The sequence below is a fragment of the Chlorocebus sabaeus genome, chromosome 17 (genome assembly GCF_047675955.1).
Source record: "Chlorocebus sabaeus isolate Y175 chromosome 17, mChlSab1.0.hap1, whole genome shotgun sequence".
Lineage (NCBI taxonomy): Eukaryota > Metazoa > Chordata > Mammalia > Primates > Cercopithecidae > Chlorocebus > Chlorocebus sabaeus.
Window position 1 is genome coordinate 35,854,442 of NC_132920.1, and position 18,337 is coordinate 35,872,778.

At 48.4% G+C, this 18,337-nt stretch overlaps 1 protein-coding gene across 1 annotated transcript; it reads left to right on the forward strand.

The window, feature by feature from the left end:
- The first annotated feature begins 1,342 nt into the window (after nucleotides 1-1,342).
- Nucleotides 1,343-17,943, forward strand: ARMC12 (armadillo repeat containing 12). The gene is made up of 6 exons (XM_007972826.3): nucleotides 1,343-5,472; nucleotides 6,488-6,633; nucleotides 6,846-6,980; nucleotides 15,694-15,867; nucleotides 16,009-16,080; nucleotides 17,574-17,943. The coding sequence occupies exons 1-6, from the start codon at nucleotides 5,229-5,231 to the stop codon at nucleotides 17,904-17,906; spliced, it is 1,104 nt and encodes a 367-aa protein (XP_007971017.1). The 5' UTR covers nucleotides 1,343-5,228; the 3' UTR covers nucleotides 17,907-17,943.
- The last annotated feature ends 394 nt before the right edge of the window (nucleotides 17,944-18,337 follow it).

An 18,337-nucleotide genomic window follows, 5' to 3' on the forward strand; every position in this document is an offset into this window, starting at 1 on the left:
CGTCCTGGGGGTCGGGCGGGAAGGATGGGACCCCCGCCCAGGAGGCGCACAGGCGCCGCCGAGCGCGGGAGAGAAAGAGTTAAATTAGGTGCCGGCGCCGGGCGCGGCGCGAGTGGGGGAGGGGAGCGAAGAGAAAGTGAGAGCGGGGGCGGAGCGGGGACGGGAGCGAAAGAACATCCTGTGCCCGTCGCCGGATGCGCGCGGGGGGAGGAGGTAGTCCGGGGAGGGAGAGCAAGACGGGGGGAGGCCCGGGGCGGGGAAAGGCGCGGCCTCCTTCCCCCCCAGCCTCCTCCTCTGGGGGCGCTGGCCCCCTCTTTTTCCCGCTCCTTAGCCGGAGCTACCCGGAGGCCCCAGGATCTGGTTCCTGGGCAGGAGTAAGCGCTAGCTGGGGAGAGATGATCTCGGAGAGTATGGGATGCACGTCAAGGCAGGGGCGGCCCCCAGCCTTTCATCTCTTGGTTTTCTGCAAGGGAAGCTCGCACGTGTTGAGCGTCCCCTGTGCACCGAAAGTACACACATTATCTTAGTCAGTCCTGACAGCGGCACTTCCAGGCAGTAGACAGGAATTCATAGACTCGCGTTCTAGAAGAGGAAACAGACTCAGATTATGGAATTTGTCCAAACCCCACACTGCTGGGATGTGAATGCAAGCCTGTCGGACTGCAAAGGGCTTTTCACTGGAGTTTAGGGTAGGGCAATTTCCCCTTAGCTTCTATGCGCACAAGTACTGGGCCGCTGCAGTATCACCCTCGGGAATGGCGGTGTCTTTTCGTAGAGGACCCCCAACAGCATCTGGCTGGAGCTTCTGTCATTAACTAGGCTCAAACAACCATTGCCAGGATATTGGTAAAGAGAATGAGGAAGGGGCCTTAGGGTTCCACAGGTAGTTGGATGGTTCTTAGAAACACAGTTTAGGGGGATGTGGTGTAGCGCTCCTGCTCCTCTTTTAGGTATTTGTGGGGGCTTCAAAGAGGGTTCCAGAGTCACTCAAAGCAGTTACATGGATTACAGGAATTCGGATTGATTCACTTTAAGAAGACCAGGGAGGTCTGGTGTGGTAGTTTACGCCTGTAATCCCAGCACTTTGAGAGGCTGAGGCAAGCAGATCACCTGAGAGCAGGAGTTCGAGACCAGCCTGGCCGAAATGGTGAAATCCAATCCACTAAAAATACAAAAATTAACCAGGCGCGGTGGTGCGCGCCTGTAGTTCCAGCTACTCGGCAAGCTGAGGCACAAGAATTGCTCGAACCTGGGAGGCGGAGTTTGCAGTGAGCCGAGATGGCGCCACTGCACTGCAACCGGGGAGACAGAGCCAGACTCGTCTCAAAAAAAAAAAAAAAAAAAAAAAGACAACGACTAGCGTGAGAGGTAGTGGGTAAGTGGAAGGAAGGGCTGACTCATGTGCTTTTCAGGCTGGGATGCATTGAGGACTACCATCTGTGTTCTCACTGCCTGCCCACACCCCACATGTTGTGCAGGTGAAACCTGCGGAGATAATTAGGATTATAGTCAACATTTGTTGAGCTCTGTGTGCTGGGCACTGTTCCAAGTGCTTTACTTAATCCTCACAATCCCATGAAGTAAGTCTTATTGTTTCTATTTTACAGGTGGGGAAAATGAGGCACAAGGAAACCACAAAGCTAAATCCGCGACTAAACTGGTTTGTTTTGAGACGGAGTCTCCCTCTGTTGCCAGGATGGAGTGCAGTGGTGCGATCTCGATTCACTGCAACCTCCGCCTCCTGGGTTCAAGCAGTTCTGCCTCAGCCTCCTGAGTAGCTGGGATTACAGGTGCACATCACCAGCTAATTTTTGTATTTTTTAGTAGAGACGGGGTTTCCCCATGTTGGCCAGGCTGGCCACTCTGACCTTGTGATCTGCCTGTCTCCAACTCCCAAAGTGCTGGGATTACAGGCGTGAGCCACCGCGCCCTGCCCTGAACTGGTTTTGAACCCTGGCTAGAACCCGTACTTATTTACTAAACTCAAATGTACTTAACGTGATGAGAACATCGGCCGTGAAGGTAAAAATGCTGGCATAGATGGCAAAGAGGTGTGTGCTTGAGCAGCCCATGTCCTTTTCCTGGGTAAGGCAGGTAAGTAACTCACAGCTGGCTGTGTGTATTTTGGCTCTCAGGCTTCTCTTTAACCAGTGGTTCCAGATTTCTGGATTTGACAGAAAAAGCAAGAAAACAAGTGAAAGCCAGCTTCCCATAAAGAGCTGCAGCTTTTAATTTATGCTCCCTAAGAGCATGCAGAACGTACCTACCATCTATTATCACCATCATTAAAGAAAATACTTCTGTTTTTTTGAGACAGGGTCTGGCTCTGTCACCCAGGCTGGAGTGCAGTAGCGTGATCTCAGCTCACTGCAACCTCTGCCTCCCAGGTTCAGGCAGTCCTACCGCCTCAGCCTCCAGAGTAGCTGGGACTACAGGCATGCACCACCATGCTGAACTAATTTTTGTATTTTTTGTAGAGGGGGGGTTTTGCTTGAGCCCAGGCCAGGCTTGAAACTCCTGGGCTCAAGAGATCCACTCACCTCAGCCTCCCAAAGTGCTGAGACTACAAGTGTGAGCCACCACGCCTGACCTAATAAATACATTTTAATTCTCAAAATAGGAATGACATTATCTGAATCTGTTAGTCCCAGCCAGGCACGGTGGCTCATGCCTGTAATTCCAGCACTTTGGGAGGCCAAGGCGGATGGATTGCCTGAGCTCAGGTGTTCGAGACCAGACTGGGCAACATGGCAAAACCCTGTCTCTACCAAAAATACAAAAAAATTAGCCCGGTGTGGTGGCGCATGCCCGTATTCCCAGCTACTTGGGAGGCTGAGGCGAGAGGATTGCTTGAGTCTGGGAGGCAGAGGTTGCAGTGAACCAATATCACACCACTGAGCTCCAACCTGGGTGAGAGAGTGAGACCCCGTCTCAAAAAAGAAAAAAAAAAAAAAAGAAGGAAAACAATTATTCCCAAGAAAAGATGGTCAATGGACTTTATGCCAACAAATAGATATTCCACTGTCTTTACTTTTTTGTTGTACTGTAGACTAGTAAAAATGTCACTCTAGGAATGACTCTGCCTCTAATCTCTCTGAATCATTTGAGGGCAGAACCAGAAGAAATGGGCCTTAGGTGTGGCAGGAGGGAGTTAGGTTGCAGCCAAGAAAGAACACTTTTTGCAGGTCTTTAAAGAACAGGTGAGCCTTACAATGTGCTTAGGAAGTGAGGGTTGCAGAATCAGCTCCATGGGATGGAGGGGCCAGTAACTCTGGGTCCCACCCTGGAGAAGGGCAGAGCAAGGACATTGCCTTGAAGAATTTATTCTCAGATCCACCAAAGTAGTCTTGGAACTAAATGACAGCTCCCATCAGGCAGCCGTTTTCTGCCCAGAGTTCAGTGGAGATGCGATGGGGTTGCATAGCAGTAGGGGGGCTTCGTGGGCTTCTACTCACCCCTCACCGCAGGGAGTTCATGCAGTCATCCACCTTGGGGCTGAGTAGAGTGCCAGGAATGACCCTTGAGGAGGCATGAGGATGGGAAGAGAATGGCCACCCAGGAGTGTTGCTTGTTCCCCGCCTGCCGCCTAGGGTGTACTGGGCCAAGGCTCTGAGTGGGCAGGCCTGGTTGGCCACAGCATCATCGGATATGCTGTTTGCCTGTTTCCCTACCTCCTTCCATCCTGGGTGCAGCCCAGGACTCAGAGCCTTCTGTCCCAGTTCTCCCAAAAAAGGGCTCAGGGCCAGGTGGGTGAACACCTGTTCTGGTGCAGCATGCTCAGCACTGGCTGTGGGCGTCACCCTAGTTTGGAGCTGGCCACTTGCCTGTTCTGTGACAGAGAGTGGGGTCAGAGGGTGTAGGGAGACCATGGTGGGGAAGAGGGAAGGGTCTGGTCTCACCTGCCCCATCCTAGTGGTGGGGATCAAGGCCTCCACAGGTAGGCTCACATCTTCTGGGGTGGTGGCATCTTCTGACTCCAGCCTCATTGTACCTCTGGGGAGGCTGAGAGTTGGTACTTCCAGATTTTGCTGAAAGGCACAGACTTACTCACATTTTAATCTTTGAGTTTTACAATGGTAAATCTGAATCCCTTTAGGTTACAAATGCAGAAACAGACTAAGGCAAAGGCAATCCTTTCTCCTCCAAGGTCACTCTGGTTAGATGGGTCTGGAGCCCCAGTTACTAGACGCTGTCATTGTTCTGCCCCCAAGTCTTTAAAGAATGGTAGAACATGACTTAAACCACCTGCTAAGTACAAGATTCTATGCTGGAGATGCAAAGGTTGCTGTCCTCAAGAGCTTTTTATCAAACAGGTAAACTTTAGGGCCATGCGCAGATGCTGGAAAAGGGTGGATTTGCCTCAGAGTCTGTGCATGCTTTCTAAGATGCTCCCCTCCTTTTCATCCTCTGATGCAGGGAGGGAACCCTACCTGAAGAAACACCCTAAGGCCCAGGGGTAGATCTAGGGTGGAGCGATCACAGATGGGAAGGCCTGGAAAGAAAAGGAACAGGGTTATCAATAGGCATACCCCAAACACCCCTCCCAGAAATGCCCTAAGGGCTCAGCCCAGAAATGGACCTCTGCTGCCCTCTAATGGCAGAAGGGCAGCCTCTGGCACTACCTACTGGGGCCCTACCTTAAAGAAGAGGGGATGTGAAGGACCCTTCTGCCCTCTCCCCTTTTATTCCCCTTCTGTCTTATGTTTCATCTCCTGTGGTCTCTAAAGCAGAATCTTCTCTCTTTTTTTGAAATGAAGTCTTGCTCTGTTGCTTAGGCTGGAGTACAGTGGCGTGTCAGCTCACTGCAACCTCAACCTCCCAGGCTCAAGTGATTCTCCTGCCTCAGTCCCCTGAGTAGCTGGGATTACATGTGTATGCCATGACGCCTGGCTAATTTTTTTGTATTTTTAGTAGAGATAAGGTTTCACCATATTGGCCAGGCTGGTCTCGAACTCCTGACCTCAAGTGATCCACCCACCTCGGCCTCCCAAAGTGCTGGGATTACAGGTGTGGGCCACTGTGACTGGCCCCATCTGTTCTCAAGCACCCCTGGCTGCCCCTTTTCCTGACCACTACCCTCCATCCCATCATCTCCCCAGTTTCCTTTGTTGCCTGGGTTCCAATTCTGGTACCCTGGTTCCTGACCCTGCCAGAGTTCTGGTTCCGGAAGGCCCCCCATAGGTGCCTTGGGCCTAGCTCTCACCCAGGCCCAGGGCAACACTGAAGTCATGGGCAAGAGCATCCCCCAATACCTGGGGCAACTGGACATCCGCAAAAGTGTAGTGAGCCTGGCCACAGGCGCCGGGGCGATCTACCTGCTCTACAAGGCCATCAAGGCCGGCATAAAATGCACACCGCCCCTCTGTACCAACTCACCCATCTGCATTGCCCGTGAGTGTCCGGGCCCTGGGGAGAGGGCTCTGCCCCAGGAGGCACCTGCTCCCGAGGCCTCTGCTGTGGGAGGGCCCAAAGGTGACGCCTCCAAGTTCCTCTTTCCTTTGTCTTTCTCTTCTCCACCTTCCTCAAGCCCACCCTGCAGCGCCCTAGGCAAGGCCCTGCTAGAGATGCTAGCTCAGGGTCCCTGGATCTCACTCAAGTGGATCCTCAGACTCATCTGGCAGGTCTCCAAATGCTACATTTCCTCTGGCTCGCAGGATTCCACTTCTCGGAAACTTGGTGTCAGCAGCTCCCTGCATTTTCTGCCCCAGGAACTTGAGGCTTTAAGGAAAGGGAAAATTGAAGGACTTACTATATGCCCACAGCTTCCACTAGTCCACATGTTCTTTTGTGCAGAGTAGGAAAATGAGCCCCTTCTGCAAGACTCTTTATTGCCATCTGCTGGAATATCATTGCCATATACTGGTTATGATAAAAATACTACTTGTTACCGCCATATGCCAGACAGTTGTTAGAGTAAATGGACAAATCTATGATGGTACATTATGGACAATACCATATTAGATAGGGTGCCCTTGTGCAGTAAACATTCGTTCAACTGTACATGGTGGTCCTGCATATGGTGAGAAGGCTTCTCCGAAAAGGCAAGGCAAGGCAAGGCAAGGCCGAGCGCGGTGTCTCATGCCTGTAATCCCAGCACTTTTGGAGGCTGAGGTGGGCGAATCATGAGGTCAGGAGCTTGAGACCAGGAGCTCGAGACCATCCTGGCTAACACAGTGAAACCCCATCTCTACTAAAAAATACAAAAAAATTAGCTGGGCATGGTGGCGGGCACTTGAAGTCCCAGCTACTCAGGAGGCTGAGGCAGGAGAATGGCATGAACCCAGGAGGCAGAGCTTGCAGTGAGCCGAGATCGCGCCACTGTACTCCAGCCTGGGTGATGGAGTGAGACTCCGTCTCAAAAAAAAAAAAAAAAAAGAAAGAAAAGGCAAGACAGCCTTGTCCCCAGGTCCCTGTACCCCACTTCCCAACCCCATTCTTTCATCACTTCTGAGTCCACAGCCTGAACTGGGCTGGGGTGGCTGTCTAGGCCTGGCAGTCGAACGAGAGCGGCATGGGCGGGACTCAGGTGAGCTCCGGAGGCTCCTCAACTCTTTGGAGTGCAAACAGGATGAGTACGCCAAGAGCATGATCCTGCACAGTATCACTCGCTGTGTGTACTTGCTGGAGGCTGAGGTGAGGGAAGGGAAGTAGGAGGTCCCCCCTAGCCGGCCCGGCCCCTGGGGGTTACGGCCGATCCCTGCCCCTGGAATGGCCAGACTGTATCCTGGGACCTCTCTCTGGCTGATAGTGGGAGGGGTGTGCTGAGGGATCTTGGTGACGTGGGGGTCAGTGGGCCCAGAACACCCGCTTCTCCTGCCTCTTCCATCTCTCCCCACATACTCCAGGCCTCTGCTTGTACTACGGATGACATCGTGTTGCTGGGCTACATGCTGGATGACAAGGACAACAGTGTCAAAACCCAAGCTCTGAATACACTTAAAGCTTTCTCTGGCATCAGAAAATTCAGGCTTAAAATCCAGGTGAGCCTAGGGATGAGTGGTGGGGCATGCAGGATGCCTATAGTCCTTAAGTCCTTTAATTGCCATAGGATAAATGGGCATGTTCCAGAAGTTTGTTTGGGTGTGAATTTGTAACCCAGAAATAAGTGGGAAAACGGTGGTCAGATTCCCAGCAGGGTCATGAAGGCCTTTGAATTTCAGGATGAAACTGAATTGAGGCACTAGTGGTATCTCTCAACCCCAAATAGAAGGACCCCCGCTACCCCACAAGCTCCCTGCTACTGCCACTGCCACGTTTTTCTGACACCAACCAATTCCCAACACTGGCTGGGTGTTCAACAATCCAATTCAGTTCAGACACTATCCATAGTTAGGGCAGACCTCACAGGTTAAGTGCTGAGTCCGCCAAGACTTCCCCCCAACTTCAGGTACCAGTCATAGGTCTGACTTCCGATTGGCCCGCTATGAATTCGGGGGTTCCCACAACTCCCTTTTTAGATTTAGTAATTTGCTAAAATGGCTCCCAGAACTCAGGAAAGTACTTTACTTACTGCTACTGTTTTTCAATAAAGGACACAACTCAGGAACAGCCAAATGGAGGAGACACATAGGGCAGCGTGTCAGGGCATGGAGCTTCCAGGCCTGTTCCCAGACCAAACTGAGGGTCGGGCTGCTATTGCTCGTGGCCCAATAACGAGATGCAGATGAACTGGGGAGGAAGAGAGTTTTTATTTCTGTAACCGGTTACAGGGAGAAGGCCTGGACATTATCGCCAGACCAACTCAAAATTACAAAGTTTTTTAGAGCTTGTATACCTTCTAAGCTATATGTCTATGTGTAAGTGTGCATTCATCAAAAGACATAAGTGATTAATTTATTTTAATCTATAACTAAGGTCTGAGTCCTGAAGACCTTCCTCTGAAGCCTCAGTAAATGTACTTAATCTAAATGGGTCCAGGTGCTGAGATGATTACCCTTATTTTGTTTCCTGCTAAATCAAGGAGTTTTGAGGAATTCCTTCAGACCCCAATAAACTTGTTTGTGGAGGCCTGGGGAGCTTCCTCAGACCCCCAGTAAAGCTTGTTTAATCCTGAATGGGTCCCATTAAGAATTCCTTCGTTATTTTGTCATGCTTTAAGGCCCAGGAAAAGCCTAAGCAAAACTCTTGGTGGGCTTTTGTTACATCCCAGCCTTTGTGTAAGGGCACTGGCTTTTAACATTTAACTTAACCACGCAGTCAGCACTGAAACAGTTGTTATGGAGGCCTGCCACAGGCCCACTTCAGGAGCGCCCTGCTGTTCCCAGTACCTCCACGTGTTCAACAACCAGGAAGCTCTTTGAACTCCATTTATTAGAGGTTTTTATTATGTAGTCTTGATGAATTAAATCATGTCCAGCTGCTCACCCTTCCCCAGAAGTTGGGAGCGAAGCTGAAAATCCCAACCTTCTAATCATGCCTTGGTCTTTCTGGTAACCAGAAGCTATCCAAGGGCCCTGCCTGGAGTCACTTCATTAGCATAAGCTCTGTTGTGACCAAAAAGGGTTGGTTTGCAGTAACAAAGGACACTGCTGTCACTCAGGAAATTCCAAAGGTTTCAGGAGCTCTGTTCCTGGAACTAGGGACAAAGATCAGATGTATTTTTTATACTCCATCCCCTGTGGCTGTGTTAATCGGAGGTTGTCAGGGCCACAGATACCTTCTCCATTTCTCCATAGAGAAAATGTAAAATACCACATGTCACTTCCCCCTTTCCCTGCTATTATACCCCCAAACTTATAGTATCCACACCCATCCTCCCTGCTTTCCTGCTGCTGCCATGAAAAAATGGCTTTCTCCTGGTCTCTGGCCAGTGATAGTCTCAATCCTGCCTCCCACCCCTTCCTTAAGGGCCTCTCTGATTGCTTATGCTCCCCGTCAGCACACAGTAGGCTCCGACCCCTCCCATCTTACAAAGCATAAACCAAAAAAACCTCTTCCTTGACCTCCACATCTCTTCCTGGCAAATAGTCTATCTCTCCCAAATTAAAAACAAATGAAATACGTAAAACTCGCAAATATCGTATATGTGTACGGTAGAAGGAATAACAATAAAACAGAACATGCCCAGGCCAAGAAATAGAGCACAGCCCCCTCCCACATCTCAGCTGCCTCCCCCACCAGAGGCAGTCATTGCCCTGCATTTCGTTTAGCAGTTCCGAATTTTCTTTGTAGTTTTACCATATATGTATGTATCCTTGCACATTCTAGCAGGGCACAGCAGATAATAAAGAGGTAAAATATAGTCTGGTATGTTTTTAAGCTTCATGTACATGCAAGTAGATGGTTTCTATTCTGTGGTTGGGCAGCTCTGCTTCCTTCTTTTTTTTTTTTTGAGGCAGGTCTCATTCTGTTGCTCAGGCTAGAGTGCAGTGGCGCGATGTTGGCTCACTGCAGCCTTGACTTCCTGGGCTCAAGCAATCCTCCACCTCAGCCCCACTAGTAGCTACGATTATAGGTGTGCACCACCATGCCTGGCTAATTTTTGTATTTTTTGTAGAGACGGGGCCTCACTATGTTTCTCAGGCTGGCCCTGAACTCCTGGGCTCAAGGGATCCTCCCGCCTGGGTCTCTTTCACCGCTCTACGGCAGTCTCTTTCGTGACACTCTGCCACTTGCCCGTTGGTAGACATTTGCATTGTTTCCAGGTGCTTGTCACACTCACGTTTTGCTGTGAACGTTCTTGTGTTCATTTCCCTTGTGTGCCTGAGAGGATTACAGGGTGTGTACGCAGGAGTGGAATGGTTTGGTCAAAGGGTATGCCCAACTTTTCCAGGAGGGTGGTATCCATTTTCACCCCACCAGCCCTGCACGAGTTTTCTATTGTGTCATAACCTCACTAACATTTGATAATTTCACTTTTTTTTTTTTTTAGACAGAGTCTTGCTCTGTTGCCCAGGCTGGAGTGCAGTGGCACGATCCTGGCTCACTACAACCTCTGCCTCCCAGGTTCAAGCAATTCTTGTGCCTCAGCTTCCAGAGTAGCTGGAATCACAGGCGTGCACCACCACGCCTGGCTAATTTTTTTTGTATTTTAGTAAAGACAGGGTTTCACCATGTTGACCGGGCTGGTCTCAAACTCCTGGCCTCAAGTGATCTGCCTGTCTGGGCCTCCCAAACTGCTGGGATTACAGATATGAGCCACCGTGTGTGATCCACATTTTACTTTTTGGTATCAAACTTTTTTGGGGAAAAACTTCTCTACATGTATCCTCAAAATATGCACAACTATGATATATCAATAAAAGCAAACACACAAAAGAATAAAAACAGATTGAGAAACAAACAGAAAAATATACCTGGAGAGATCTCTGCTTGCTGCCTTATCCCTCAGCCTTCTCAAGTGCAGTGGTGCGATCTTGGCTCACTGCAATCTCCACCTCCAGGACTCAAGTGATCCTCCCACCTCAACCTCCCTAGTAGCTGGGATTACAGGCATGCATCAATACACCCGGCTAATTTTTGTACTTTTTGTAGAGGTGGGGTTTTGCCATGTTCAGGCTGGTCTCAAACTCCTGAGCTCAAGTGATCCACCCGCCTCAGCCTCGCAAAGTGCTGGGATTGCAGGTGTGAGCCACCACGCCTGGTCAGGTTGTGATTCTCAAGCATATTATAATCACCTGGAGAGCTTGTTAAAAGCAAATATTTTGGCTGGGCATGGTGGTTCAAGCCTGTAATCCCAGCACTTTGGGAGGCTGAGGTGGGCAGATCACCTGAGGTCAGGAGTTCGAGACCAGCCTGGCCAACGTGGTGAAACTGTCTCTACTAAAAATACAAAAATTAGCCAGGCGTGGTGGCGGGCGCCTGTAATCCCAGCTACCCAGGAGACTGAGGCAGGAGAATCACTTGAACCCGGGAGACGGAGGCTTGCAGTGAGCCAAGATAGCACCGTTGCACTCTAGCCTGGGCCACAGAACGAGACTCCATCTCAAAAAACAAACAAACAAACAAAAAAAACCAAAGATTTTGGGACTGCATGCCCAGAGAGTTCAGTTCAACAGGAGAACTTTTTCACAAATCCCCCAGGAAATTCTAATGCAGGCAGCCTGAGCCCCTTTCTTCCTTTTCTCCAGTGTCTTTTTCCTGAGGGCCTGACCCCTGGTTTCTTTTCAGGTGAAAGTAGTTACTCCTTGGTCTAAATTTCCATCGAGCTGTGCCCTTCTGGATCTCTGCAGCCTGTGGGCTCCCCTGCCTTCCCCATGGCCAGCTGCTACTAGGCATATCCACTTAGATGCCCTCCAAGTTCTCTAACCCAACATATCCAAAATGGAGCTCACCCCATTCCCTAAATCAGCCCACTCTCTCTAGGGGGCTCTTGGACCATCAGGCCCTTTGGGTCTGCCTCAAGGCTCTCAGCATAAAGTGCATGATTGGCGATGGGCTGCACCTCCTTGCCCTAACCCCAGCAATGTACGATGCATGCTTTGTGCCCTCATGCATGCTCCCCTGCTGCTGTTCCCTCATTCTAAAACCCTGTCCCAGACTTGCTGACTCCCACCTGTCCCGCAGGTCTCCACGGTTTTTGAGGGGTAGGGGAAGGGAAGAGCACTGATGGGAGTGCTCACTTCCACTCCAGAACTCTTGCTTGCTTCTTACATGGCTCATAAAGGTGCAGCTCGGGAGGTTACCTGTCTTTGGTAATACCTCTAGGTCTAAGCATCTTACCTTTTTTTGAGACGGAGTTTCGCTCTTGTTGCCCAGGCTGGAGTGCAATGGCGCGATCTCGGCTCACCACAACCTCTGCCTCCCGGATTCAAGCGATTCTCCTGCCTCAGCCTCCCAAGTAGCTGGGATTACAGGCATGCGCCACCACACCCGGCTAATTTTTTGTATTTGTAGTAGAGATAGGGTTTCTCCACGTTGGTCAGGCTGATCTCAAACTCCCAAGCTCAGGTGATCTGCCTGCCTCGGCCTCGCAAAGTGCTGGGATTAAAGGCGTGAGCTACCGCATCCTGCACACATCTTGCATCCTAGGACCCAAGATCCCTTTATTCACTCAATAAATGTAATATTGAACACTTTGTGCCAACACGCTCTCTAAGTACAGGAGAGAAAGCAGTAAACAGAACAGGGAAGATCCCTGTGCTTGTGGAATTTATATTCTAACATGGCAAGGCAAGCAATACACAAATAAGTAAAATATATAGTGTGTTTCATGTGGTAAGTGCCATGGAGTAAACTAAAAGTTGGGGAGTGGATAAAGGAGACTGGGTAGGGGTGATGTAGTTTTCAAGAAGAAAATCTTGAATCCAGGAGGCCTGTAATCCCAGCTACTCAGGAGGCTGAGGAAGGAGAATCACTTGAACCCAGGAGGTAGAGGTTGCAGTGAGCCGAGATCACGACACTGCATTCCAGCCTGTGTGATGGGAGTGAGATTCCATCTCAAAAAAAAAAAAAAAAAAGGGAGAAGACAGTCTTTTGGGATGTTGGGCTTGGTGAAGAGCTCATGACACCAAGAGCATGATCTATAAAAGGAAAATCAATACATTGGACTTTATTAAAATTAAAAACATTTGCTCCATGAAAGATCCTGTTAAGAGGACGAAAAAGCTGCAGACTGGGAGAGTATATTTGTTTTTTTGTTGTTTGTTTGTTTGTTTGTTTGTTTAAGATGGAGTCTTGCTCTGTCACCCAGGCTGGAGTGCAGTGGCGTGATTTCGGCTCACTGCAACCTCCGCCTCCAGGGTTCACGCCATTCTCCTGCCTCAGCCTCCTGAGTAGCTGGGACTACAGCCATGCACCACCACGCCTGGCTAATTTTTGTATTTTTAGTAGAGATGGGGTTTCACCATGTTGGCCAGGATGGTCTTGGTCTCTTGACCTCATGATCCGCCTGCCTTGACCTCCCAAAGTGCTGGGATTAGAGGTTTGAGCCACCGTGCCTGGCTGGGGGAGTATATTTGAAAATCGCATATCTGATAAAGGACTCAGCTAAATTATATCAAGTCCTTTCAAAACTGAATATTAGGCTGGGCACGGTGTATCATGAGGTCAGGGGTTTGAGACCAGCCTGGCCAGCATGGTGAAACCCTGTCTCTACTAAAAATACAAAAACTAGCCAGGTGTGATGGTGGGCACCTGTAATCCCAGCTACTCAGGGGACTGAGACAGGAGAATCACTTGAACCTAGGAGGTGGAGGTTGCAGTGAACTGAGATCACGCTACTGCATTAGAGCCTGGGTGACAGAGTGAGACTACGTCTAAAAACAAAAACAAAAACAACCCTGAATGTTAAAACAAGCAGTCCAATTAGGAAATGGGCAAAAGACATGAACAGTTATTTCACTGAAGAGAATATATGGATGGCAAATAAGCACATGAAACCATGTGTAATATCACCAGCCATTAGGGAAATGCAGTGAAGACCACGCTGAGATATTACTGTGCAGCTATTAGAAGATCTAAAATCAAAATTAGTGACAATACCAAATGCTGGCAAAGATATAGAAAAACTGGATCTTTCCTATGTTGCTGGTGGGAATATAAAATGGTACAGCAGCCACTCTGGAATATAGTTTGGCAGTTTCTTTCAGAACTAAACATACATTTACCAACCAGCAGTTGAACTCTTGGGCATTTATCCTAGAGAAATGAAAACTTACATCTGCACAAAAACCAGTACATGATTGTTGATAGCAGTTTTATGTGGAATAGACCCAAACTGGAAACAACCAAAAATGTCTGTCAATAGGTGAATAGTTAAACAAACTGGTATAGCCATTACCATGGAATGCTACTTAGTAATAAAAATAAAAACGTAATATTGATATGCACAACAACTTGGATGGCTCTCAAGGGCATTATGCTGAGTGAAAAAAGCCAATCTCAAATGATCACATAAAGTGTGATTTCATTTATATAACATCCTCAAATTTAAAAGGTCATATATAGAGATGGAAAACATAAGTGGTTGCCTGGGCTTTGGGCTGGGGGAGCAGGTGGGAGTGACTCTAAAGGGGTCTCTTGAGAGAGATCTTTGTGGCAATGGGACAGTTCTGGTGGGATAATCTGTTGGCTGCCGTTGTGGTTACACAAATATGTGCATGTTCTGAAATGACATAGAACTATGCACACATATTGCACCAACACCAATTTCTTAGTTTTGAAATTGTACTATAATGCAAGATATGACCATAGAGGGGAACTGGGTGAAGAGCACTGGGACCTCGCTGTACTATTTTTGCAACTTCCTGTAAATTTATAATCATTTCAAAATAAAGGCCGGGTGCAGTGGCTCATGCCTTGTAATCCCAGCACTTTGGGAGACCGAGGTGGGCGTATTACCTGAGGTCAGGAGTCCAAGACTAGCCTGGCCAACATGGCGAAACCCTGTCTCTACTAAAAAATACAAAAATTAGTTGAGCACGGTGGTGCACACCTGTAATCCCAGCTACTCAGGAGGCTGAGGCAGGAGAATCGCTTCTACTCGGAAGGCAGAGGTTGCAGTGACCCGAGATGGCATCACTGCACTCCAGCCTGGGCAACAGAGTGAGACTGCCTCAAAATAAATAAATAATAAAAAACAAAATTTAAAAAACGAAAATGTGTGTTACAAGTGACAGTGCTATAGAGAAAAATAAAATAACAGTGGGGGGGTGGTAAGGAAGGCTGGGAGAGGGGTGGTTAGAGAAGGCCTTACTGAGAAGGTAACATTTTAATGAAGTCTTAAAGGAGGTGTGAGAGTGAGTTGTGAGTCTCTGGGGATAGAGTGTGCTAAGCAGAGAGCACAGCCTATGCAAACACCCTAGACAGGTGTGTACCTGGCATGTTCACAGAAGGGGTAAGAGGCCATTGTGATGGGAACCTTGGTCATGAGGGAGAGAAGAGAAGATGGAGTCCAAGAAATAGTAGGGAGAGCAGGGCAGATCACATCGGACCATATGCCACTGTAAGGACTTTAGCTTTTACACTGAATGAAATGGGGGCTCTTGAGCAGAGGAGTGACATGTCTAACATGTCAGCTGCTCTGAAAGTAGATGCAGAATGGAAGCAGGGAGACAGGAGGCTATTGCAGAAATCCCGGTGAGATGCCAGTGGCTTGAAAGAGGGCGGTAGAAGTTGGGGTGAGGAGAAGTGGCTTGAATTTTGATAGATTTTGAAGGTAGTGCCTACAGGATTTTCTGAAGGATTGGAAAAGGAGTGTGATAGAAAGAAAGGAGTTGATGCCAACAGTTTTTGGCCTGAGCCACTGGAAGGAAAGTGTAACCCATAGCTGAGATGGGGAAAGCTATAGAAGGAGCAGGTCTGGGGATGGGGGAGCGTGTTAACTCTGAGAGCTCTGTTAGATATTCAGGGAGAAAAGTGGAATTGGCAGCTGCATATATGAGTCTGGAGTTCAGGGGAGGGGCAACATAGCTGGAGCTAGAGACATAAAGGGGAGAATCACTAGCATGTGGATTGTATTTAACACTGTGAGTCTGGATGATACCAGTACAGGAATGAGGAAGGTAGAAAAGAGGAGGTTGGGCAGAAGAGCTAGGAAAGAAGTCTGTAAAAAAAAAAAAAAAAAAAAAGCCAAATAAAGAATTTCAAGGTGTGGGAGTGGGTCACTGGGTCAAATGATGTTGAGAGTTAGGGAGAATTGTCTATTGGGTTTGGCCCAGGGGACATCCATGGGGAGAGTGAAGAGTAAAGTCAGATACTGGGATAGTGGTGATCACCTGTAAAAGTAAGCCCTTTTGTTCTCCCCCACTCCAGGAACACTCCATCAAAGTACTCGAACTGATCTCCACCATCTGGGACACAGAACTGCACATTGCGGGCCTCAGACTCCTCAACAACCTTCCGCTGCCCGACTATGTGCATCCACAGCTGCGACGGGTGATGCCTGCCTTGATGGAGATCCTGCAGTCAGACTACATCCTGGCACAGGTGCCTGAAGACCATGGCCAAGGCCCTGCCTTGCTGACCAGCCCTAGCACAGCACTTAGAGGGAGAAGCAGAGGTTCATGTCTTCCTTGCTTAGGCTCAGACTCACCTGCCTTCTCATGCTTTACTCTTTCCTTTATTCAGGTGCAAGCCGTACGACTGCTGAGCTACCTGGCACAGAAGAATGATCTTCTCTATGACATTCTCAACTGCCAGGTGAGAAAGAAATTGAAGAAGGGCTGATGAATGGCAACTCAGGTATAGGGGGAGGGAAGAATCATAGCATCTCCAGACAGATTTACCCCGATGAGTTGTTTTAGTTATCTTCCTGCCTCTGCACTAAACGTATTGAAAATCATCCCTGTTCTGTTCCCTGCAGTAGAAGGAGATGCCATTTTGTTGGGAGAGGGATTCCCCCCCCTTTTTTTTTTTTTTTTTGAGACCGAGTCTCACTCTGTCGCCCAGGCTGGAGTGCAGTGGCGCGATCTCAGCTCACTGCAAGCTCCGCCTCCCAGGTTTGCGCCATTCTCCTGCCTCAGCCTCCCGAGTAGCTGGGACTACAGGCGCCCACCAGCACGCCCAGCTAATTTTTTGTATTTTTAGTAGAGATGGGGTTTCACTGTGTTAGCCAAGATGGTCTCGATCTCCTGACCTCATGATCCGCCCAAAGTGCTGGGATTACAGGCGTGGACCATTGCGCCTGGCCGGGATTCCCCCTTGAGGAGTTTCCTGAACTCTGAGAGTTAGGGACACAGGAGACAAAACAAAAGTTAACGTAGGTATTTTAATATTGGGGGGAAATTACTATGGTAAAGAGCCTTATTAGGGATAGAAAAAGTTACTCTGTGATAATCAGTGGTTCAGTTCACCAGAACAGTAGGGCAGCTCTAAACTTGTATGCACCTAATAACATAGTCTCAAAATATATATGACAAAAATTGAAAGGAGAAATTGACAAATATATCACTATAGTGGGAGATTTGGAATATTTTTACCACTCTGGCAGCAACTGATAGATTTTTTTTTTTTTTTTTTTGAGGCGGAGTCTGGCTCTCTTGCCCAGGCTGGAGTGCAGTGGCCGGATCTCAGCTCACTGCAAGCTCTGCCTCCCGGGTTCACGCCATTCTCCTGCCTCAGCCTCCCGAGTAGCTGGGACTACAGGCGCCCGCCACCTCGCCTGGCTAGTTTTGTGTATTTTTTAGTAGAGACGGGGTTTCACTGTGTTAGCCAGGATGGTCTCGGTCTCCTGACCTCGTGATCCACCCGTCTCGGCCTCCCAAAGTGCTGGGATTACAGGCTTGAGCCACCGCGCCCAGCCAGATTTTTTTAAAAAACCAAAACTAGTGAGGATATACTCTTAGTGAATAACACAAATAAGCTTGAGCCATTAGACATACCCAGAACAGTCTACAAGGATTAAATGCACAGTCCTCTCAAGCATACACACAATATTTAAGAAGTTACACACTAAGCCTTAAAGTTTGTCTCAACAAATTTTCCAGAATGAATATTATCATATCACTCTTTTTTTTTTATCACAAGGCAATTAAGTTAGAGGATAATAATAAAAGAAAAACTAAAAAATTACTACATACTTGAGTCTGAAATTTAGGCATGTTTGGGAGTTTAGGCGATAGGAATATACAAGAACAAGAATTTTATAACTTGCCTAGGAGTTTATTCCCATTTTTTCTCTATTCCCATCACAGGTTCACTCCAACTTCCTAAACCTGTTCCAGCCCACACAACCAGGGAGTCTCCTGTATGAGGTACTGGTGTTTGCTGAGCGGCTGAGTGAGGGCCGGAACGCACCGCACTACCGCACGGTGAAATGGCATTACAACGAACAGTCCCTGCATGAATCCCTCTTTGGGGAAGAGTCACGACTAGCAGACCGACTACTTGCTCTGGTCATCCACCCTGAGGAGGATGTTCAGATCCAGGCATGCAAGGTCATTGTCAGCCTGCAGTATCCCCAGGACTTGAGATCCCGGCCCTCCTCCTGCCAGCCCAGTTGTTCATACTTTAAAAACACGGAATAAAATTAAGGAGAGCCAATAAATGAGTATGGGATAGAAACTTGAAGTTTCCTGAAGTTTGATTGTCTGTCAGTGGCCTTCCAGGGCTGGATGGAGATTTCATTCAGCATAACTTCTGCTCCAGAGTGTGGCACAGCGTGGGCTTATCTCCCAAAGCACATCCCCGCTTCTATGTTTGGGGGACTGGCTCCCCTCTCCTCCCTTCTCCCTCCCTCCCTTTCTCTCTTTCTTTCTTTCTTTCTTTCTTTCTTTCCTTCTTTCTTTCTTTCTTTCTTTCTTTCTTTCTTTCTTTCTTTCTTTCTTTCTTTCTTTTCTTTCTTCTTTCTTTTTCTTTCAATGGAGTCTTGCTCTTCTTTCTTTCTTTCTTTCTTTCTTTCTTTCTTTCTTTCTTTCTTTCTTTCTTTCTTTCTTTCTTTCTTTCTTTCTTTTCTTTC